Raw genomic sequence first — 25,576 nt, forward strand, 5'->3', positions numbered from 1 at the left:
TTATTGGTTATCATTCGGTTCTAAACAATTGTTCAAAAACCACGAGTTGATTTTAAGTATGATTTTAATTACAAATTTTATGTTAAAACACGATATTCGAGATTGAAATGATAAATTTGCCTTTTTTAATCTTTAATATGAACATTCAAAAAAGTCATCGTAATCTTTACTTAATGATCTAATAATATTATGTTAATGTCTAAATACTTCAACTGTTTAACAAGTTTATTCCGCAAAAAATCTAATTAGTTAATATTTAGCAGTCCGGTTATTTTTTTAAAATGTCAGCTAGTAGTCATTACGTGTGAAGTGATTTTCCTGATCTAGAACAAACTCGTTTATTTAATTATGTTACATTTGATTGTTGTTTATATTTAAATTAGCATAGTGATAATTTTAGCATTAAAATGTAAACATTTTATGTAATTTTATCTTGATGATATTCGTTATTTTAAGATAGATAAATGAATTAATACGATTATATTATTACACCACCGTACAAGGACGCATAAAAATGCTTATTATCGGACATTTATTAATATTAATTAAACTTAAAAATACCTAACAATACACCTTAACTTTTTTGTACAGAAATAAAAATATGCATAATGATAAAAACATTACTAAATATATATATTAAATTAATGTATGTAAAAAATCGGTCGTTAAAGGAAATAAAAAAGATTACTTTTAAATACGAGTAAATATAATGTGCGTTAAAATTGATTTAAGAGAGCAGATTTATTCAGGTACAAACACAGAATGGACAAAACGGTCAAGAACATTGGTAAGAAAGATCAAAATAGACATTGTTTTATGGAGATGAATAGGAATTGATTAAAATATGATTATAGACATTTTTTTTACTTTAACATTATGCGTTTCAAAACTAAGATTGAATCTTTATTAGTTTAATGGCCTGGATATGTGAAATTGAATATCATTCTGTTACCAATCCAAGAATCAATTATCCTTTGACTCAAATGATAGGCCCGACGTTAGGACATTCGTTAAGTTATATATATGTTTTTAATAAACAGATTCCATAATTATTAAAAGATTAGGTAGTTAACTGTAAATGTAGTATTACTGTACAATTGAGCAGATCTGCGTTAGCGGATTACTATATAGAAGAATATGCATAAATCAAGGCTGTAAGTAAATAATAATAATAGCTAAAACTAAAAAAAAACGCACGGTTATATTCAATTGACGTAGTTAATTAGATGATTAGATTAGACATGCTTAGAAATATGTGTTTCGTTATTTCTCCGATCTATTCATTTCACGAGATGAGTGAAATCTATTCATTAAGAGTTACGAGTCAATTATAATAAATGTATAACCGTAATTGTCAGAGGTATCCGGTACATCAATTTTTTAGCAAATACAAAAAATATTGATTACTTCAAATTTATCATTTTTCAATACCGGGTCCGAAAATTTAGTATTATTAGTTATTAATAATTTATTTCGGAGTCGAAATAAAATATTGCCACAAACTCTTTAAATTGGCAAAGAAATATTTGTACTCCGTTTTTGTTAAGCTATATCTTTTTAAAACTTGAACAAAACCTAATACAAAAGTCAGACACTTGACTTCGTAAATCATGCATTATTTTATCGTAATTGTTATATCAATGAAAAAATTGCCACTCGTGCATTAAATTTCAAAACGTTTCATTCGCGCAAAGCAAACCGCTTGTTCCCTAAAATTCTGGAGTGGAGACCACTGATCAGCAAACGCAGCATAGGACGTTCACCTACAAGGTGGACAGACCACCTCGTGAAGGTCTTCGAAAAACCATGGATGCTGACTGCTGCCAACCGGTGCTTTTAAAAATCTGAGGGGGAAGAGGCCTATTTCCAGGCGTGGACATCCCACGATTGAAATGATGATGATGATGTATAGTGTAGTGAGTGGGGTGTAGTGTATGTAGGCTACTCGGCGAAAGGGAGAGACACGGGCCTCTCTGGACCGCTCTCGCTTGAACGCGAATTAGGCGGATGCGGCCGCCGTGTCATGTGTAAGTGAGTAGTGCATGACATGTGTATCGAGGCCGCCGGGGCTCGATGTGAGGCGTGTGTCCTGGCGTTAAGACGGGGGAGCGGATATTATTTAAAATCCGCTTTAAGGGCGGCTAGAAGGGCCGAGTGTTCCGCAATATAGTGAAGCACTCCGAGGGATCGGAGGTTTTGCGGAGTTTTGCGGCGAGAATGCAGACTTCGTCGAGGTCTACATTGGCGAGGTATAGTGCGAGGGCTTTAAGTTTCTCGGCAGGCGAAGGGGACCCGATTTGGGGTTTGGTGGGTTTCGGTTGCTCGTGAGCCACCGATGGGGCGGTAGGGAGGGTGGCGGGCTTGCCTCTCGGGTAGAGTGGCTTCGCCCAGGAGGAAGTGGCTGGAGGCGTAGGAGGGAGAAGAGGTTTCGAAGTGGTCTTCGAAACATTCTTCGAGGGAGCTGAGGAGGTTGGTCGGGCGGCTTTGGGAGGGCGGGAGGTCGAGGGGCGACCTGCGAGGCATTTTTAGGCGTCTTGAGACAGCTCCTGTGGTTGGCGAGATGGCTTTCGGTTTTACAGAGGACACGCATGGGTGGTGTCTCTGTGACCGCGGGACGGGGACAGTCTGCAGTCTAGCCTAGGTCAGTCTAGTCATATACATCAGTCTAGTCTAGCCTAGGTACTTGACGCACCGGGAACGGGAAAAACAGTTGCGGGCTGCGTGGCCGTACAGCTGGCATCTTTGTCACTGGCCGGCAATGTCTCTGCGGTGAGGGGCCTCAAATGGAGATGAACCCGCTTTCTTGAGGTCGTCGACGACGTCAGTGGTCTCTATTTCGAGCGGGAGACGGGGATAATGACCCGAAGTCGTTTATCCTCGGGGAGGGCGTACGTGTAGAAGGAGATGCCTTCCTCACGCAGGTGGCGGGTGAAGCGACGGCAGTCGTCGACAGTGATTGTGCTAATCATAATACATTGAGTGGTATTTTTAGCTTTCATTTTGTCCATCTAGTTGGCGAGAAGCCACGAGTGGACAGATTTCCACCCTTGTTTGTCGTGTAGAAAGACGAGCGGGGGAGGTTTGGTCCTGTTTTCAGGAGGGCTTTGGGAGGCCACTTGTTGGGTTTGGGCGGTCGGTTGCTTGGGAGTACGAACCTTTGGGGAGGGATTGCGTACGGCTTGTTTGGCTGGGCCAGCTGATGGGGAGGCAGTTTTTGAGATTCTGCCGCAGCCAGAGGGGGAGGGTGCGGCCTTTTCCTTTTGCTGGTGATTGGGGTGAAGTTGTCGGTTAGGGAAGGAACGTACAGTGCCATCTAAGGGAATTTAAAGGTTTCGTAGGTTGAACGGAGAAGTGTGCAGGTGGTGTTGAGCCTTAGCCTCTTTTATAGGTAGCAAAGTGCTCCCTCAGAAACCTTGGCCCAGGACGCTATATGTTAATATATAAGATTTTAAAGGTTTTATAGTATTATAACACGAATTCTCAATAGTAAGGCTGCGTTTAAAATGCTCTTAAGATCTTTGAAATGATTGCGTTCATGCAATAAGCTAAACAAATATAACCTTTGTTTTAGGACACTTTGGTGATACCATATATATATATGTAAGTATCGTGTGTAAATACCCCACCGTTAAGGTACTAAAGGGTAAATGTCCCGTTGATTTTATTAAATAATTAAATAATAAAATTGACGCTGAACACTTCTTCTCGTTTCTTTTTTGTTAATTTGAATAATTTTTATTCATTAACATTGTATACTTCTCTGGGTGCGTAATGGCCTTACTATTGACATTTTAAGTAGGTAGCAGTTCAGGAAATGTTAATATGCAACAATATACATTGTTCGAGACTTTTTACCCAATTTACATTAATTTTATTCCACGGATCAAATTTTAACAGGAAAGGTCTAAATGATATCGATATTGAACTTTAAACTGAACAATTTAATTTAAGTTTTTTTAGCATTGAGAAAAAAACGTTTCTAGGTATAACACGGTAAGCGATATGTGCAATTATTTTAAGGAAAAATAATCTTTATCTTAGTATTTTGTATTATTTTCGTCTTTGATTTGTAATTGAATAGAAACATTGACCATATTTTATAAATCATTCACATATAATGTTATAACGTGTAATTAATTACTCTCTTTAATATACATGGTCAAACAACGACAGACCGTCTTTAAAATTAACATAATTTTTTTAATTGTTATCAGTGAAAAGTTAAACATTTGAAGCGAATTTATTTCGTGTGGAAAAAATAGTTATAAATATGTTAAAGGCAAAAAATGTTATTAACGTAGTCAGCATAAGTATAAATATATATATACATATAAATCAATATATATAAGTTTTAATATATATATATTTATATATGTGTGTGTGTATATACGTATACTAAGATACATAGTCTAATCGTAAATATTGTAACAAGGATATATCGGTGTTAACGTGACAACGAGAAAACACTTAAATATTCATATAAATTAAAGATTCCAAATTGAAATTTTTTGTTTTAATTTCAACAGAGTTCATGGTCAGCTAAGTATATATATTTTTACTTATATCTGTAACTTACTTTATAGTTGTGTAATTATTTAAGAACAGAATTACTTTCGATTGTAGCTGGACAAGAGAAAACGAAGAGCATTGCCTTTATTTATTTTCGGTGGTGGCCTTTAAGGCTTTTATAGTTTCGAACTCACCGGCATTACGGATTCGTAACCCATGAGCTACAGAAGCACAAAATTATTAACGCCTTGTAACTAAAAAACAAACTGTGTGTCGAGACAGTTAAATCAATGTGATATTTATCTGCATCAGGTCTGAATGCTCTGAAAACCATCAGTAGCGGCAAAATTTTTTTCACTGCAATGTCAATTAATTTATATTACGGGTACTTGCCGAACTTGCCGAAAATTATTTTCATTAGTAGTTAAATTGCACTGCTCCTAAACAAAAATATTGCACCCTTGAACACAACAACTACTAAAAGAGTATACTTCGAAACCAAGAGGATTATATGAATGGCTTCTGGGTCACCTCCGAGACTTGTCCGATTCTTTCTCGGTACCCATGGCATCCTATGTCGAATTACGGAAAGATTTTCTTCTTACATTACTATCTACTATATTTTAAGTGTATACTGTATACCTGAAGATCATCGTCAATATAAAAAGTTCCTTGTACTTTGCAATTGTATTGAACACGGACGTAGTCATGGGCATTAAATGCATTTCCCTCTATTTCAATCGTTATTATCCAGCGTTCCTCATTACCAAACCAATTATGATGATTATCCAATTATAATTTAATTGTTTGAAATGCGTTTTGCATGACTCAAACATCTTTTTTATTTGTTTTAATCTTTTAAGTAAAGATATTCTTGCCCTTATTAATCTATTATTACATTCTAGAGCTGCACGTAATTATGCGTGTGGATATTTATTTTTATTATTTAGATGCTTGTTGTATAATTTTAACTATAATATTGTTACTGAAGGTAAAAACAAAAATTTTTAAAGCATATTTATTTGCCGAGCTAACCACGATAAAACAGAGAGAATTTTCGTGACAAAGAGCTCTACTTGTCGGTGCAAATGGACTAAGATGATTTAGTTAGTATGCCTATTGAAGCTTCCAGTTAGTTTTGTAGCTTGTAATTTCATAACTACGAGTCTGTACTTCTACAGAAGAACGGGGATCAAATTTAACTTCCATGTATTTGAAATAATAATGTTCTAAACTTTTTTGGGTACAAAGCAAACGTGGGCGCCTGTTTAAGCCGACAAGCAGAAGTGTACGAAAGTTTTGTTTTTTCTGTTGGACAGGCGCTTTGTTCACTATCTACCATCAGACAAATTATTACACAAATGGCTACACTGAAGATAGTGATTGCACGAGGCCAATGAAACATAGTAACATGGGTAAGAGGCCCTCGCAAAGACAGACGGTGGTGTTAAATACCCACGTACTTTTAACCATCCCGCCTTGATAATGAAAATTGTCACCTAATATTAGCGGAATACTTTGTTTATCTTAATATTATGTACATGGGACGTTTTTTTATATTTTATAATCTATGAAGTCGAAAACGGGTATTTTTACACGAAAAAGATTAATAGTCATGGATTTAATGCTTGTGCAATGGACTTAAAGCTTTCTTTGAAATTAGTATTTCATTTTCAAACAAATAATTTTATACAGATAACCTTAAAAATACAAGTAACAAAAAGTTTTCAAAAGGAATGTACTTAATTAATTTATTCTACTAGTTTTTCCTTTAAGCGAATTTAATTAATGGAATTGTTGACTAAAACTATTAAATAACTTAGTGTTTTATTTTCAAACTTATTATATGAAATTAAAAGGTTGTATTAAAAATCAACTTTTAGCTATCGGTCTTTTTTAAAAATTTTGGATAATTGTTATACAAAAATAATAATAATTTTTTTGCTACACATTACGAGTCGAAACTTAACAAAACATTGTATAAAAAGACATTCTATACTTATAAAATCGACCTGTGTTTATAGCTGTTCTGGCGATCAATAAATGATTCTAGTGCCAATCATTTATTTTGTTGAGTGAGTGTATGCCAAAATAAAGACAAAAGTTTTTCCTCTTTGGCCTAATGCCGACTTCGTACAACAAAAGAGTGGGCTGTTGGAGAATACTCGTCACTGAATGTTTACATCAAATTTAATATCTATTTTGACAGAGTACTTTAAATATAACACTTTTCATTATAAAGAGATTCAGAGTCACAGATATTTTCCTAGAATTTTATGTTTTACTACAATGTATATTAAGTACTCGTTATATTAAGACGTAGAAATTGTTAATATAAGCAGATAAAATGTATTATCACTTTTACAAAGATATTTTCAAAGCAGTAAAATTGTCGTTTTTCATAGTTTGCTATGCCTATGAACGATGTGTTTAAATAAAAATCTTGCAATTAAACAATATGTAGAAAACGCCTGCCATAAATAATTTCGATAGTTCGCGATTATAATCTTACCGAAAGATCGGGCGTTAGCGTGCAACCAATGAATTCACCGCAAGGCCCTTAAGTTTTGACAAGTAAATTACCCTAGGTATGTTTATTTATTATATCTGTCTTTTTACAGAGAGATCTTGTTAATCGGTGTTTTAGGTGCCATTCCACATTGGTATAAGTATAAAAAATAATAAAACATCGATTTATCAATGCCTGGTAGGAAGTTATATATAATTATTTAAGCATTCCATGATAATCGGAATACTGAACATTTTATTGTAATTTTTGTATTTTATATCTATATATCTAAGTGATCAAAATTAATTCAACTAACAATATATAATGCACGTATTAGTACCACAAGTATCCAAGAAATTGAGTTGAATATTTTTTTGCTTAGATTTTATAGAATTTATTTTTGAGATCCAAAAGAATTGGTATTAGAATTATTTATGACTTCGAAATATTAACCTTTTGCACTCCAAGCCCGGGAAGCGGAGCTATTTAAAATTTATGTTCATAGTCAAGGGCTCTGCTACAGAGACGATAAAATAATTTTAAGTTTTCAAATAAGAACGAAAACAAATCGTTTCATTATTTTATAGATCATCGCATTTAAAACCATGAACATTTTTAAAAATATGTAGTTACTTATAAATTGTTTATGATTTCTGATACTAAAACTTATTACGATGACTACTTTTAATGTTTACATCATTAACATACATGTAAATGTGATCTTTTAAGAAAAATCGAATCGAGTTGCTGATATAATGAATAAAAAAAACTTCGAGTGCAAAGGGTGATAAAGGATAACAATACCAAACGAACCATTAATACAACGTTGCCAAATAAATGGCAATGATTTAAATACTGAAACGGCTGTTGTAATGGCCTAATGTTGGATAACAATAACATGTACGTTTGTATTGTCCAATGCCTATGCCTCACTTCCCGTTTTATGTAGTCCACTTCCAGTTGTTCACGAGTGTTGGGCGGGATAAGTTGTCTGCCCGCCTCGTGCGGTTGCAATTCATTCGAATCAAACTTCGCGGCAATATATTCGTGGAATTATTAGATTTTTTTAACATTATTTACTGCTAAAAGTTGTTATTGTTTCTGCCAGTTTTATCTTTCTTTGGCTCTTAAAAATTTTTTGGTATGTATGCACAATTTATTACTATAATTACATCTTATTTCTGTGACAGATATTTTTATTTATGCAATAATATTCACTTTACACATTTTTGCGGTGAATGAAAATACGAAAACTTATTAATTTTATCCTTCAGCTTATGTAACTTACGCCAATGCAGACTACATAAATTTTAATAAAATGCTACCTTGTTTACTGCTTAATAAGAGATTGGGTACGGCGTTCATACATTCAAAGTTATTAGGTAAATGATTCATATATAATCTTCAAAGCATTAAAGATATTTAAATAAAAATAATAATTATAATTTGTTTTTAAATTATGGTAGTTTTTTTTAATGTAGATTTATATGAAATTAAATTATCTATGTTTTACTTAAGTATATTTATAAACTATTAGAATAGCTTTTAGTTATTTGAAAAACTAATTTGTTAACGCCAATAATAAAGTCGCACATTGTCGCCAATTGTAATTGTAACATGGCTTTTACATAATAATGTGATTTGCATTATTTTATTTTACATAAATTTGTTAATAAATTCAAAAGAAATAGTACAAGAATTGCTTAAATTAATGTTTCAGTGATTATTTAACTATTATTTAAATATCATTACGCACATTAATATAAATTGAGCTAGTTGAGTTTCATACTCTTATCATATAATCTATCACGTGACTGACGCAAACGATTATATTAATCACATGCGTACGAAATTCACTCTCATTCATTAAGATAGACGCAAAGAAACTATTTTAACGAATGTTACGAGTAGAGAGTAGAAAGAAGCTACAAAATTTGTGCCTAGAAGCAATGAAAGAGTAATGATTTCTACGCGTTCAAGTTTATTAATAATAGAAATAAGGTTTAATATTGGATGTATTTCTGAGTAATCACATGTGTACGTGATAGGCGTATTAAAGAGAACGTGCAAGCTTTTTTTCCACCCCTGGCTCGGATAGCCGGGATTGATAAACATTATCAAGTAACAATTTTTTACAGATAAATTCTGTAGCAATGTACGAGCGGTAAGAATATTGACCATAAAGCACTTTGAGTATGGCCAATATTTTTTAAATTGCAAACGTTCTTCTGTATCTGAGAAATACAGACACTAGAACCGAAAAAAGTTCATCCTTTAGCGGTATTTTAACATTGTATTAAAATATTATTTAATAATAACACGTCAATTTACTTGTTTTCTATGTGTGAATATTTGAATCTAAAAATTGTATCCTATATCGAGATGATGCATGTTTTTATTTTGAATTAGCAGTAGAACCTAAATTTAAAACTGTTCACATTTTTTTAAAAAATACCTGGGAATAAATAATTCTACGTTAGTCAGTACTGAGATCGTAGAATGGTGAGTTTTGGCTTAGTAATTTACTCTAATATTATCAGGAAAAATGTTAAAAGGAGTCCCCTGTCTGCAGATATAGCCGCCCGAAGGGCGCCGGGACAGACACTCGAAAAATCCTTAAAAACGTTTATTTTTGTTCGACCAATCCCGTCACTCCTGCTTAAAATGTGACGGTGTTTGCCGCAGTCATTTACACTTTATAGGTTAGTTTATACTTCACGTCTCCCGGGCATTACAATTAACATAAATTATATAACATTATAGAAATTGTATATTTAATGTGTGAACATCTTAATAACTGTTATTAAACTTTAAAGGTTATATTAAGAATCGAGAGTAAAAACTGTAAATTTATGTTATGTAACGTTTATTCAGGGCAATTTATAGCGGAGTATGAAAAATTTCAAAAGGTAGGTATATAATGTGCTGTTAGATTTAGCGTGTTAAATGTTTAAATCTGTTTGTATGCAATAATATCTAATAGTTTTTAATTCTGTAAATTACCCGCCTGATTCGGTTTTATATGGAAGAAGTTTAATATAATAACAGTCATTATGGATAAAAATTTCTGTAACTTCAACCCGCGTTTGTACCAGCCGCCGACTGTTCCGAAATTGTATTGTATTTTACCAAACAATTGTTTAGTTATTTACTATGTAGAATGATATTAAAACAAAAGCTAGATATAGTGATATAAAAATGATCCACATAAAATTAGCTGTTATATTAATACGCATTTGTAATGTAATTTAAAAAAATCTGCTTTATTATTAGGCATTTACCAAAATAAATTACATAAAAAAATTTAAATGCAATGTTAAACTAGAAAATTTTCCATGTAAGAATGCACGTAAGTCGTAAAAACTAAGGCCGAAAGGCAATTTCTGCATGCCAGTTGTTGCAGTTAACAACGAAATTGTATTTTTGTTATCTTAAAATATTACATCGTAAATAAAAACTTCCTTTTTTCCTAGGCAAATTAACAAAAGTAAAATATAATCAAAAAATAAAATCAATCATGTGTATAAAATCATCATTGTGTAAATAAATCTTAAAAAAATTCATATCACTTATAGCAATATTTTAGGGAAACGGTTTTGGTCAATAAGTATCTGAATAATGCACTGGGTTATTGTTTAAATTATGTTAAATAAAAGATTTTACAGATTTGAAACTAGAGTCATATCATTGACTAATTGCTCAGTGTTAATTTTAAGTATAAAAAGCCCTTCTCATCGTGCAATATGCCTATTATTCAAAGAAATCGAATACGCGCTGAAAAATGAATATTTTACAATTTTATTTTTTAAAATTTAAAAAAAAATACTTGTAATGAAGTCAGTTTAGTTTAATTGGATGACATTGATATTTTGGTTTTATTATATATTATTAATAGAATATTACGGTTTTTACAGGGATTGACAGAAACACATTGAATTCAATTTGTTTTGATCAGTGGTTTTATTCTTTGTAGGGGATGTTAGTATAAAGTTTTGGTTGGTAAAGGTGGACGGAGCCGTTTAAAATCATGTGTAAGAACGTGAAAGGTGTGACGTGGGAGACTGAGGCGCTGATGGAAGGCCAAACCAAACCATCAAGATGGGATACCTTTTGCCCAAGAGCTGCTCTCTCACACATTGGTTTGTTCGTTGCGCTCATGCTGTATACTGCGGGTGGTGGCTTGGTGAGTATTTATTATTGATTTAGTAGGCAATTATAATGTAGGCAATTCCCTTATTAAGTTGTTGCTCATTTCCTGGTTTTCTATATAAAAAAGTAATATACTCGGTGTTTACGATCGTTAATTTTGATTGTGGAACTAGAAATATCCATGAGAGAAATTTCAGTTTCCTAGACAATTCTTTCACTAGGCTAGTAATGTGTATTTATTTTCAACCTCTTCTTCATGACCGTTCGCTCTATTTTTTCTTGGTTACGAAGTCAATCCAATCGTTGTCTGAAGGAAATCTCCGCTTGCGATTAGACCGCACTTTGTATTTCATCTAATTTCTTTTTATGTTCCTATTTTATATATTCCCAAAACAATATATTTTTTTAATTATCAGTATTTTGATTATGTTTAGATGAGGAGTATAGTTTCTTATATATCTTACTAAAAATATGTTTATTAGATGTGAATCGCATACCTACTTATGTGATAATCAATTTCACTAGACTAGACGAAATCAAACCGCCCGCGAGGGCTTCAAAAACCGATAATAGTACTAACAGTTTGTCAATAAAATTTTTTTTGCTTCAACTTTATTCAACTATCACAGCATTGTCATTTTCCCTTTTAATATAACATTTAAAACAATCATAATCGTTAATATAATATTTAAGAAACAAATAACAAATACAGTGAAATCAACGCATTCAAGTAAAACTTAATAGTGTTATATGTATAACTAAATAATTTATGCGAAGTGACAAAAGCCACAAATCACAATAATCCTTACAGCTAAATTTAGGGTTTATTAGAGAGTACCTTACACAACATACCTATGGGATAAAATTTTGTATGACGTAACAATAAATTAGTCCATGGCGACGGACAATTCCATCCATATCTGGTTAAAGGAATGTCTACAGCATACCAATAATGCTTCAGAAATATCTTTCAAATAATAATAACTTAAAACACTTTACGACTTCTTATCTTTCTACCTAAACTAAATAATATCATGTATCCTTAAAGGAACGTTATGTAAGAACTAAAATTAAATTATTGACATCCGATGAGTGGATTAAAAATTAGCAAAGTCTTCTTCGTACAAATTAATTGGACTCTCCTTAATTTTTTCCTCCTCGAACACTTCAAAGTTCGTCGTATCGCCGGGATGCTTAACCTTGGGTATAAACGGCGGTTGAACGCGCATGTTCAAAAGGCAGTCCCAATCAATTTCTCGAAACCATTTGTGATTTTTAAAGTCTAATACTCCATTCTTAAGATTGCCGTAACGTCTAGTAACATCGACTTGAAGAACATGTGCCAAAAGATCCTTTAACTCCATTGTAAAATGGCTCGGACACCGATATTTACCTGCAACGATCTTTTCGTAAATTCTCATTGGATCAGATGCAAAGAATGGAGGATATCCAGCGCACATTTCAAAAATTAAAATTCCTGTTGACCACCAATCTACGCTTATACCATATCCCTTACTTAAGATTATTTCAGGTGCTAAATACTCCGGAGTTCCACAAAGAGTCCAGGTCCTGCCATGTATTAGCTTACAAAATCCAAAATCGGTTATCTTAATGTAACCATGTCTATCTATAAGAATATTCTCTGGTTTTAAATCACGGTACACTAAGTCTAAAGCGTGAAGATATTCTAGTGCTAAAATGACTTGTGCTCCGTAGAACTTAGACGTAGTTTCTTCAAACTTTCCTAATTTTCTTAAATGGGAAAACATTTCACCGCCTGCCACAAATGGTAATATATAGTAAAGATATACATTATCTTTAAAAAAATATTTCATGTAAACCACAAAAGGAAAATTTAAACCACATAGTATTTTCTTCTCATAAAAGCTATGCTCTACTTGTTTCAGCTTTACGATCTTTTCCTTTTCAAGCATTTTCATAGCATAATATCTTCCCGTTGTAAGATGTTTCGCTAGATAAACGATTCCGAATGCTCCAGTACCCAAAATTTTGTATTTTTCGAATTCTGTAATTTTTGCACTACTTTGTGTATTCTCGTTCCATATTTCTTTAAATTCTAGTTGAAGTTTTCGGAGGTATTGAGTATATTGATCTTGTTTTGCTTGAGAATAACCACCCGTTTGTGGTGAATTAAAAAATCTATTCGAGTCCTCTGCCATTTTTGTTCTTAATTTGTTTACCTAATTCGGTAGAGAAATATGTCAATTTACTTTTTACAGAAACAAATAAGTCAAACAGAACAAAGGAAGACTGGCATTTTTTATACACAATGAAAACTTTTCGTGATGTCTAATAATTGTGAAAACACATGGAAGCGTTTAGTAACGATTTCTTTAAATTAACAGACACCCTATAATTTAATACTTTTTATTCTTCTTTGGCCATTTGCCATTACGAAAACTTTGTTTTTTAAATGGCCTTATTTTAACATAGAAAGCTTAAAACTCTTCCATTACATTTTCCAAAGGATTGGAAGTCTGCTGAGCTCTTGGACGCTTTATGTTATTAATCACTCGGTCTGGATATAACCGATTTAAATTAGGAGCAAAAGTGAAAGATTATTAATCCGGTGGATTATATAGCTCTTATTGATCTTAATTATCGATTAAAGTGTTTCACATAACTTTGATTTGATTATCTTTTGGATTATCAGATTATTATGTATAAAAATTAGTGACATGTCGAGTTACTAGAATGGACGAACATAGAAATATGGTCGTGCCTTAAGTATTGTACGAAATTAACTTGTTCAATAAATTTTATAAGATGTATGTTGTAAAAATATTACTTTTGATTGTTTTGGCTATAGTCAGTTAGACTAAATAAATCTTAGAGGAAATTTTTTAATCGTTTGCATCGTTGCTCGTTAAGTATCTTTTTAAGTGAAATCAAGGAATTGGTGTAATTTGTCATTTGATGATATTTTAATCTGTACAACAACTCAAGAATATGTCATATAATGTCATAAAACATTAATGGCATTAAGCAGCTGCTAAATCAATGTTTTCGTGTTTAAACTTGATGCGTAAGACTGAAAATTCTCGACAAATAACTAGACTTGTGACTTGAAAAAGTCAGATATGAAGCAACAAAGAAATATATGAATGTTCAGGATCATTGATGGCCACATCCTTTACATATCAAAATCACACCGATTACTTGCTACATTTAAGTAAACTAAAGGAAGATTTCGACTCCAAATATTATGACCCCCCACATAAAAGAGGAAATTTTGATAATTATGATATTATAGAGGCTATTGGGAGTGGTGCTTATGGTGAAGTCTACTTAGTAAGAAATAAAAACACTTTAACTTGTAAAGCTATGAAAGTTGTAGAAAAATCCATGGGGGTCAAAGAAAGTAACGCGAAACAGTTAATTGCAGAAAAGAGGATTCTTCAATCTATAAAGTTTCCATTCATAATAACCTTAGATGAGGCATTTAAAGACAATGTTTATCTCTATTTTATTTTTCCTATCATGGTTGGCGGGGAAATGTTTGCTATTTTACACGAAGTGGGAAGTTTCTCAGACTCGTTAGCGAAATTCTATGCAAGTCAAGTAACATTAGCACTGGAATATCTTCATTACTGTAATGTTGTTCATAGAGACATAAAACCTGAAAATATTTTGGTAGATGCAAACGGTTATCTCAAATTATGTGATTTTGGAATCTCGAAAGTGTTGGAGAAAAAGACTTACACTCTTTGTGGAACGCCTGAGTATTTGGCGCCTGAAGTAATTATATCGAAAGGCTATTCATTTCCTGTTGACTGGTGGGCTCTTGGGATTTTGATTTATGAAATGCTATCGGGAAACACTCCATTCTACGATTCAAGGACCGAAAAAATTTATGACAAAATACTTGAAGGTCATTATAAGTTTCCGAGATGTATAAATTCAGACTGTCGAAAACTTATCAAAAGCCTTTTGCAATTGGATCCATTAAAACGAATGGGTTGTTTAAAAAACGGCGCGTACGACATTAAGATCCACTCTTGGTTCCTGGGCGTCAGTTGGCATTCGATATTGCAACAAACAATACAACCTCCATTTATTCCGCCTATTCCACCAGATAGAGATTTTAGTATCCTAACGGATGCATCTTTACATGTACTGAAAAGAAGTTCAAAATGTCTATTTGAGCACGAGTTTGAAGATTTCTAAGCTTATGTTTACTCGGGCTTTATTCAGTTAGTAAACAACAGCTATGGCTGATTTTTTTTATTATTACGTCACGGGACAAGGAATGTGTCCACCCGATTGTACGTTGCATGTCTTGCCCATTAGAATGCAGTTCTATGAGCTTGCTATATCAGTGCGAATAAGATAATACATCTAAGTACGTACACGACGTTATTTGTGCATTGTTTTTGGCGGCAAAAATAACACGAGGTGGCATTCACTTAGATGGACTTTTAAAAAATGAATAACTGTCCGTAAAATAGCACATGCCATCATACCATTAAGTATGTAAAGCGTGAGAGCTAGATGTAAAAAATAAAATAATCGTACAATTGCGTCACTTTGCCTTTCAAAATTTTCTCAAGTAAATTATATTTATGTATGTATATATTTTATACCTATTTTCTTTTCCGCCAACGTAAATAGGTCAACAAATAATTAAAGTTGATACTTCATTTTCAGTTTTTTATGATTAATAACGAAAGGTTTGAATATTAATTATGACTGCTTAATATTAATTTTACCTCTTCTTGTAGATACGTCAGTATCTTTTTTGCTTGAAGCAAACTGACGTTTTGATACTAACATTTTCTAATCGTGGTTTATTTATTATTTTTAACCTTTGTAATTTGTGATAGTTAAGGGAATATTGTTTTAATTTTGTAAATAAATTATGTCCTTTAATTTTTTTTATACTGTAACAGATGCTTTGTTACTAATACTTTTTACCAAATCCTATATCATTTGCATTAACAGCCAATAGTTAAACTCATTACTCTCTATATATGATATACCCAAAACACGACAATTTTTTCAGTTTCCTCCATTTTTGGCAGAAAACCTGTCCATTGAACTGATACCGGGACTCATTTTTTATTTATTTCTGTTATATTTAAAGTAATAATGACTAAAAACGCCTATTTTTTTATAAATAAATTGTATTAAATCGCGAATAATTACGTAGATTTGCGCTCAAATGCTTTTAACCGAACAGGTAATAACCTATTTGAATAATATAATAAGTGTTTAATCATTTTGTACTAGTGCGTAAAGATATCTTATTACAAAATTCGATGTGTGTCTGTTGAAGCCTAGGTATCACAGTCACAAGTTTTACTTTGTAAAAAAGTTTATTGAACGTACATATATCGACAATTATCACCAACATTACGTCTTCGGACGAAGTTCGTGTTTGGTCTTAATGGATTTAGGAATGCGTAGAATTGTTGCTATTGTTACATGTTATACATATGATGCCAAAACCACAGACAGCCCAAATCGAGGTTCCTACTCTAGAGCCCTTGGGACCAGGTGCAACAAAGTGGAGCCGAAGCGACCTACTAGCTTCGTGATCTCTAAATCTAGGGAAATAATGTAATGGCCAGCCGAGGTTCCCAAGAGAAGTCTCGAGTTTATTTATTGTAAAAAGGTCTAGGATAAAGCCTTAAGCGCTCAACTACCGTAAGCCGAGTCAACCTGTAAATAACAACCGGCGAACGGCATTTGTCCAAGACAAAAAAATCTGCGTGTGTCTCAAATTTGTCAACTTTACGCAGTTGGCAAAAACATAAAACTTGTTTAGGATATTCGCTATAAGCTTAGTTATTAATTTGTTTCTTTACTTTGGTCTTTCGTTTTTTCCTGGTTTTTTATTTTATTAATTTTCGTTTTATGAGATATTTATATTAGTATCCTATATGACTTACATCTTAACAAATTGAAAGAGTGTAAATAACAAAGTATTAGTAATTTGTGTACAGGTTTAAAATAATTTAATTTTAACCTACAGCAAAGAAAAATATTTAAAAACCATAGATAACAAAATAATTAACGATGTTTTTTTCAACTTATAAGAAACGTTAGACGTAAAGGTCGTAGACACATACATGCATCTTTAAGTCAAACAATTAAATTTGTCGTTTGAACAGCAAAACCATGACAAAATGACAGTTCAAGCTCGTAAAAACGCAGAAAATAATTTAGTGTATACAAGTGCTCTCCAAGCTAACCACAAAAATTATTTAGATTTTTTAAAACAAGAATTTCTCAGAATGTACGATACTCCAACCCAGTATAAATCCCCTGAAGATTTCGATAAGATTAAAATGTTGGGTGTCGGCGGATACGGTACAGTTATTCTTGTTAGAGAAAAAAATAGTTTTACTTATCACGCAATGAAAGTATTGGAAAAAGCAGAGGTCGTTAAAAATAATACTATTAAACAAGTACACCGTGAAAGAAAAATATTACAAAGTGTAAACTTTACGTTTTTGATTTCCCTAGATTTTTGTAGCAAAGACAACGTCTACGTTTACTTAATATTACCGTTTGAGGCGGGCGGAGAGTTGTTTACCATTATAAAGAAGTTGGGCGCATTATCAGAGCCTCTGGCACAGTTCTACGCTGCTCAAATTGTTTTGGCTTTAGAATATCTTCACCATTGTTCTGTTATCCACAGAGATTTGAAGCCCGAAAATATTCTATTAAATCAATCAGGTTATGTAAAACTATGTGATTTTGGATTTTGCAAGGTGATAAAAAACCGAACGTGGACGTTATGTGGCACACCAGAATATTTGGCACCAGAAATTATTCTGTCGAAAGGGTATTCATTTCCAGTCGACTGGTGGTCGCTCGGTATACTTATATTTGAAATGATTGCTGGTCATCCACCATTTTACAGTTCGCATACAATTACGCTTTACGAGAGGATACTTGAAGCGCGATTTAAAACGCCTGATTGTATGACACCGAATTGCAAAACTTTAGTAAAGAATCTTTTAGTTGTCGATCCAACAAAAAGGTTTGGTTCATTAAAAGCTGGTGTATATGACATTAAGCACAGCACATGGTTTAATGAAATAGACTGGATTGCACTTTTGTGTCAAAAAATTGTACCACCTTATATACCTATTTGCAAAGGATTTGGAGATTCGCTTGTTAATATAGACTCAACTAATGTAAAATTGAAGAAGTCTCCCGTGTGTTTATTTGAAAAAGAATTTATGAACTTTTAGAAAATTTAAATTGAACTATCAATTGTTATTATTATAATAAAATGTAAATATAAATTAATAAAGATCTATAAGGACCTTTATTTTATTAATCCTTTAAGTTGAAATATCAATAACTGTGTCACCTAATATCATATATTGATATTTTCCCAGGACAAGGTATCCATGGCTCTTAATCTTGATGAATATTTTTATTGTAAATCGAAAAACTTATTCATTTCTTTCAATAAAGGTGTTTCGGGCTTTGGAGTTTCCAGCAGAAATGGCAAAACAGGAGTATCATAGAGATCGATTGCTTACGGAAAGATGGAATCTTATACGTGTTGTTTCTGATTACGGAATGAACGGGACTGAATTCGTTAGTATGGAAAAATTAATCAGTGATCAACTAGCTATTTATGAAAGGGTAAGATATTCGCAAAATAGCTTCACAAAGGTTTTGTTGGAAATAAGTTGTTTTTTTTATATTCTACTGAAATTTACGTGACTTTTGTTTAGCAATACAATATCTGGCGCAGTTCATTAAAGCCATGTTTTAAATAAGGGCCAGTGACATTAACTTAGCAATTTAATTATTCACATCGCTTATTAAATAGAGCAGGTTATTAATAAGTTGTCATCCAGAAATAAACTAAGCAAGTTCAATTAAACGGGCAAAAGTTATCCGTAAATTATGTTTTAAAATCTCCACATCTTTGAAGGAATTGAATTTAATAGTAGCAAAAGATTATAAAAGTTATCTTCATATGTTGAGTATATATTATAATAATAAGAAAGATGTTAAAAATCATTGGCTAAATCAACAAGAGAATTGAAAGGAAGGTGTAAATTTATGAAGACACGTTCCAAATTTTTAATAATTTTCTTTACTCTGTTATTATAGATTCTTGAAGAGGCGTCTTCTAATGGGCTGGCTCTAGAAGTGGAACGAAATTTTCCACCATCTGAAGAAAGGTGGAGCATCCTGCAAGCAGTTTTCTTCTCTTCCACGGTTCTGACCACTATAGGTGTGTAAAAACATGTAAGCATACCAATGCATTTACTTTGAATGTAAATTAATATATTTCAAAATCAAATCTATTGAATTTAATCGTGCTATATAAATCTTACTTTTTTTAATACGTACATCTATTAAAAAAAACATTTATACCTAGTACACTAATTTAGATGGAGAAAAAATACTGAAGCATTGATATGCAAAAGACAAAAATAAGCTGGTAGTTTGAAAACCATAAAGAACAGACCTCATGAATTTATAATACTTTTCTGGTACGCGATAAACATATTTCTTTTAAATTACGCGTATTTAGAGTGACTTATCAAGTTTATTTATTTCAACGACTTTGAAACATATATTCGATGTACTCAGTTTCAATATATATTTTTTAAGAGAAGTTGCAGTTTTGTATTTTTCAAAGTTTCATTTTAAACAATATCGACAAATGTTATATGAAAACTTGTGACCCATATCAGTCATTAAGGTAAAATAATGGAACTTTTGTTAAAAAAAAACCGATTACTATTGTGATAATACTACTAGCCATGATAGCTCCTTTTGCGGGTTAAATTTCATAAAATTTTTAGCAACACTTTTTATTATATTAGGGAATATTCCAACCAAATTTTAAGTTTCTGAACTTTATGATCTAGAGATATCGCAGAGTACATATGTGGAAATCTCATTTTGCTAAAAACGTGTTTTGTTACAGGATACGGTAACATAGTTCCTGAAACCTTTTGGGGCAGATTGTTTTGCATAGCCTATGCGTTAATTGGGATACCGTTGACTCTTACGGTTATTGCAGATTTGGGCAGAGTTTTTGCAACAGTGTTATCTGTAGCAGCAAAACAATTACCTTCGATGCCAAGTAAGTGATTGGGATAGCACGTTATATCTTGATGCCTTTTTAAATGGTTATATTTATCTTTTCTTCGTTGTGTCTGGATTTTTGTTTGTTTGCAAGTCTTCAACTTTTTACTTTTATTTAACTCTCACCTTATAACGATTTTAATGAATTCCTTTTTTAAAATCAGATAAATTATTTTATTTTACTCGTAACTTCTGCTTATTTTCGTCAATTTGATTATCTCTTTCTGAAATATTTTTCTGTGCCTTTTTAAATTTATGTGGCATATTTAAGACAACATTGTCGACAAGTACACATTATTTACTGGTAACTCAATAATTCAGTTTAAAACTAGAAACATGTTTGTAATAAAACACGTGTAAAAATTGCTATTATTTGTACAGAATGCTGTAGTCGCATCACAGAAGTAAACCCTGCGAGCCAACGATCACTGTACGCTTTGTGGGCGGTGTGTTTTCTGTTTGTTTATTTATCGGCCGGAGCTGCATTGTTTAAAATGTGGGAGGACGACTGGAGTTTCTACGACGGTTTCTACTTTTGTTTTATTACTATGACGACTATTGGATTTGGCGATCTAGTTCCAAGTAAGTAAAAAAAAAAATATTATTTACAAAGTTAATATTTCATAGTGTCCCTCTGATTTAAATTTTCAGAAAGACCTAAATACATGTTGCTATGTACTTTATACATATTAATTGGTTTGGCGTTGACCTCGACGATTATTGAGCTAGTCCGGAGGCAATACGCCAGGTCTTGGCAGCAATTGCGCGCACTGTCTGGACCGTTGGCAGACACACTTAGAAGACTAGGCGACGCCGGCAGAGGAGTCGACGTGTCTGCTCTACATAACGATCTACGGAAGGTTCTTACAATCGTGAGTAAATTTTATGTTTATTAGCGCTCGGAAACTATGCCACGCCTACACTACTCAATATTAAAAGAAACATCAAAGTAATGAATCCGACCTGTAATCAGTGTCGTGTCTGGAGAATCGAATAGACCAAAATTTATTGTTCGATGTCTGCCTATCAGCTTAAATACAGAAGGAGAAACTATTTATATTTAAAATTAACGAAAATATTTTAACTTTAACTTACTTTAATTTTATCTTTAACTTTACTTAATTTTAACGTACGTATACATTAGCACATGTTAAATTTTTACTTTTCAAAATGTAGTTTTTAAGCTATCTATTAATAAAAGAATTATCATTCGAAATTTTTCTACAGAGTAAATCTTTTGTGAGTTGAAACGACGCGCATTGCCGACTAATCGATTGTATTGACAGAAAGTGTCTCAACCCAGTCCGCAGTCAAATAAAAATGTCGAGACGAACACTATTTATTGGTTGTGCCAGTGCGTAAAACCAACGAATTTTATCTGTTTCAACATCAATAAAATACAAATATTATGTTTTGTAATAGATTACCATGGCCTTGTGTGTCGACATGTTTAAATCGTTAAATAAGCTATTTTTTAAGCGGTTCACTATTGTATTATTTAATAATATTGGTTAAAGTAGTGAATTAATTTAAACTAAATAAAACATATTATTTTTTATGATAAAACTTCTTTATTACACGATTGGTGAATTTTATTGTTATTTAGGTTAAAAATAACACAACGTTAACGAAATCTGTTTTCATCCACGATGCCTAATTGTTGATATTGTTGTATCGGTAACTAGGATCGAGGTCATCGAGTGCTTCGATGTCGCAATAGCCACCCTTTTAGTTTTAGTGCCCTATAAACCGTTCGCTACAGCTCTATTATGTTTGGAATAAAACAACTGTTCTTTTTATATCGAAAGCGCAAGTTCCATTAAACGTTTTTAGGATAACTAGTTCATAGAATTTGTCGGTAATCCGCATTGCGTAGAATAGGGATATTACTTAACATTCAGTGAGCTTTTGGTATTTCAAGTTTTAATGCCTATTCTTGTATGATAAATACTATTTAATCTTTTTTGCAGTTCTATTATCACCAAGTTTGTTCACATTTGTAATTAACAAAAACTTTTTAGTGTTAAATACAAATATTTGTATTGATTTTGAAGATGTTGGTTAAATACGTGTAAGCATTTAAAAACAATTTATCAGGCGATCATGAGATCAAGCTTGAGATTTTTTTCAAATATCTCTTGATTATTTGTAGGGGTTCTAAGATATGTTCTATTTAATTTTATTTTTCACTCTCTTATTTATTTATATAGTTATCATCTACACGATCCCAACCATAGGAAGACCATTGCTGGACATAGGCCCCTCCCATAGATTGGAAGCGACCTAAATCCAACGTTTTTCGACGATTTTAACAAGATCATCTGCCTACCGATCCGTGATATCCCCTCCAGAATCTTAAGACATCAAAATGTTATTAATAATCTTTGTGTATCAATTATGGATTTGTGATTCTTTCTTTAGAGACTCGCAGGTCTGATTTCTGCTTCATTTTTTTCTTTATATTCTAGTATTCAATTGACATAATTAACTATGACGATTTATATACTGTAGTTTATTAAAAACATTTCAGAAAGATAGCAGTAACAAGACGCACTTAGGAACAAGGGTATGTGGTAGTAATTCTGCTTCAAAAAGGTTTAATAATCCTACTCAAGCGGTAACTACAAGCATTGATTTTGCTCGCATTATTAAGGCATTACGAAATAATCTAGCGATGCCTAATGCTGCAACAGCTGATGCCTATATTTGTTTTGCGGTTTAAATTTGATTACACAATGAGATTATATTTTTGTCTGTACAAGGCTTCTTTATCACAGATTTAGATTTAGTTTTAATTATCTATACAAATAAATAAAACTGGAGTGTCTGTTTATAATAGTGAAATAATAGCTTTTTACATATACCAACAATACATTTTTTTATTTTTGTCTGTCTGTCTGCGTATTTGTTTCGGCTAATCCCTGAAATGGCTGGACCGATTTTTACGGGACTTATACTGGTAGGTAGCTGATCTAATAAGGAGGAACTTAGGCTTATTTTTATTGTAGAAAAAAAATCATTAATGAAAAATCTAATAATTTTTTTTTTGTTAAATTCCACGCGGATAAAGTCGCGGGCACAGCTAGTTATTAATAATAACGTGGTTAAAGTTTGATTTAGATTTATTTAAATAAACGTTTCAAGTATTTTTTTTCTATTTTATTTATAAATTTCTTAAACAAATAAGTATATGTCAAATGAATATTTTGATTCAACATTAAAATGCGTAAAACTGTTATCTGCTCTATGAAATTCTAAATGTAAAACGATAAATAATTTAGAAGCTTTTTTACTTTGGTAGCTATAAATGAATTCAATAAAATCAATAACCTAGAAAGTGTAAGTCGAATGTTATGATGTATTTTTATAAGTCTCCAAACCATTGGATTTGAAACCTATACGTTATAAAATTTGTTAGTGTTTGGACGACCTTCGCAGAGAACACAGTAACGGTATTGCACAGTCTAGTTCCAGATATTTTTTCCAACGCTTTTATTATGGGATATGCGCGCGGAGAAGAGCGTGAGCCATTATTATTTAAAAAAGTAAAAAAGGCAGTGAAATGTATTTAAAGGTAATGACAGTTACTATGATATACCCAACATGAGATAATATAAGAAAATAGCGAGGTACATAAGATTAGCACTAGAAAAAGACAAGGGACATTTCTTTGGCTAGGCCTCATATAAAAGTAAATCATTTTAGAGAACTACAACCTTTTAAAATAAACTTCCTTGTAATGCCTCTTAATTTTCATGTAATAAATTTAGAAATTTTATTAACTAAAATTTGCAAATAAATTTGTTTGCTGGGCAAAGGTTAAATATTATTTAACGTTGAAATTGTTTTTATTAGCATATTTGATCTTTTAATAAGCATGTTCATGTAAATGATGACATAAGATCCTACTGAGATTGTCGGGCTCTTCATGGCGCGTTTGAAACCCTTGTAGCTACGTATTTTAAGTTAATTGATGCTTTGACAGGAGGTTCAACTTGAGTTTAATTTCTATGGCGTTTTTTCATTTATTCATAACGTGCACAAGTGATCTCTAAAATGATCCAAATGGGATAATTGTGTGAATTAACGAATACATACTTTGGATAGAAGTCAGTTCAATTAGAATACGTACAGACGCTAGGCTACTTAATAGTATTTCAATGTTATGCATTGGCATTTCCTAAAGATGGACGCTCTTACGTTCTTGATACGCTTTATTATTGATGCCATATTATGGCATTATGTCTAAAGTACATACATATCAATCAGTGTTATTCAAGGTATATTCACAAAATAATAATATACCTTTATCACATAATTGGTCATTTTTTCTTCTGGTAAGTAAATCTATAAGCAAAAGTACACGGCTTCTTAAAATGTTTAAAATAATTTTAGCTGCGCTTTTATAAGAATTTTTTCGAAACATTTAGATGCGCTTTACAGTCAGCCAAAATAAATAATGGCAAACATTACACGCTAGAACTACACACTTACAAATTATAAGTGCTTTATATCATATTCTACAGGTTAAAATATTGATTTAAGAAACATTGGGTTGTTAACAGCGTTTTATTTTAATTTTGAAATGCTTTTTTATTAAAGGTGACCATGCCAAAATTTAGTGGAGGCAAAGATGGATTAGGAGAGAAGCGGCAGCTGGAATGGGAGGCTGCAGTGGAAGCTGTCATAAGAGACATCACAACCCCGATACAAAGCCCTCAAAAGCCACCTATTGTACAAATAGTGATTTACGAATCATCCGTTTAAAGGCCCTGATATTCGTGTTGATTTAATATTTAAGGTTCTGTGCGCCTAGTAAGTTGGAATGGGTTTTTATTGCGAAATAAATAATAAACAATAAAAATACTGAAGTTATTAAAAAATAATCTTTTCAATGAGTTAAGTGTACGAATTCTGCTTACATTATTTTTCTCAGAAGCGATAAAATAATGTATTATATGTACCATATCTTTTATAATCTGTGCGTGTAACAAACATAAATTTAGTTCCAAAACTTAAATATTCATGGCTGCGCTAACGTACTGTGTTCCTTAGCTATAACGTAGTATTATACTATTTTTTATACGTTATTTACTGTGATTACGTTATAATCAATTACTCTTAAAATTTCGATTTGTTACAATGTTTTTCTACTTTAGTATCTTAATCCATGGTATAAAACTAAAGAATATGTAAACTTACATATGTCTTAGTTATAAGCTTGACAATTGAAACGTGTTAATTTTGGATACTGTCTAAAATTATCTGCTTAAGATAGAAGACATTTAAATATGGAAACCGTGATGAAATACTTACATT

The 25,576-nt window shown here is 32.1% G+C and overlaps 3 protein-coding genes and 1 pseudogene across 3 annotated transcripts; 2 read left to right on the forward strand and 2 right to left on the reverse strand.

Moving 5' to 3' along the window:
- Positions 1-2,141: 2,141 nt before the first annotated feature.
- Positions 2,142-3,313, reverse strand: LOC137928973 (uncharacterized). Its single transcript, XM_068771980.1, has 2 exons — positions 3,046-3,313; positions 2,142-2,512 (listed from the first exon to the last, which is right to left on the reverse strand). Exons 1-2 carry the CDS (start codon positions 3,311-3,313, stop codon positions 2,142-2,144), a joined length of 639 nt encoding a protein of 212 aa, XP_068628081.1.
- A 4,687-nt stretch (positions 3,314-8,000) lies between these two features.
- On the forward strand, positions 8,001-25,323 carry LOC137928680 (potassium channel subfamily K member 15). Its single transcript, XM_068771610.1, has 8 exons — positions 8,001-8,159; positions 10,992-11,201; positions 18,620-18,793; positions 19,271-19,394; positions 20,097-20,255; positions 20,639-20,839; positions 20,909-21,129; positions 24,860-25,323. Exons 2-8 carry the CDS (start codon positions 11,046-11,048, stop codon positions 25,022-25,024), a joined length of 1,200 nt encoding a protein of 399 aa, XP_068627711.1. The 5' UTR covers positions 8,001-8,159; positions 10,992-11,045; the 3' UTR covers positions 25,025-25,323.
- On the reverse strand, positions 12,265-13,314 carry LOC137928681 (cAMP-dependent protein kinase catalytic subunit alpha pseudogene; annotated as a pseudogene).
- Positions 14,309-15,355, forward strand: LOC137928906 (cAMP-dependent protein kinase catalytic subunit alpha-like). The gene has a single exon (XM_068771911.1). It carries the CDS (start codon positions 14,309-14,311, stop codon positions 15,353-15,355), a length of 1,047 nt encoding a protein of 348 aa, XP_068628012.1.
- Positions 25,324-25,576: the final 253 nt, after the last annotated feature.

Source organism: Battus philenor, unplaced genomic scaffold, assembly GCF_028537555.1.
Source record: "Battus philenor isolate CCGP_79_NKW_IND1 unplaced genomic scaffold, ilBatPhil1.0.hap1 SCAF_4, whole genome shotgun sequence".
Taxonomy (NCBI): domain Eukaryota; kingdom Metazoa; phylum Arthropoda; class Insecta; order Lepidoptera; family Papilionidae; genus Battus; species Battus philenor.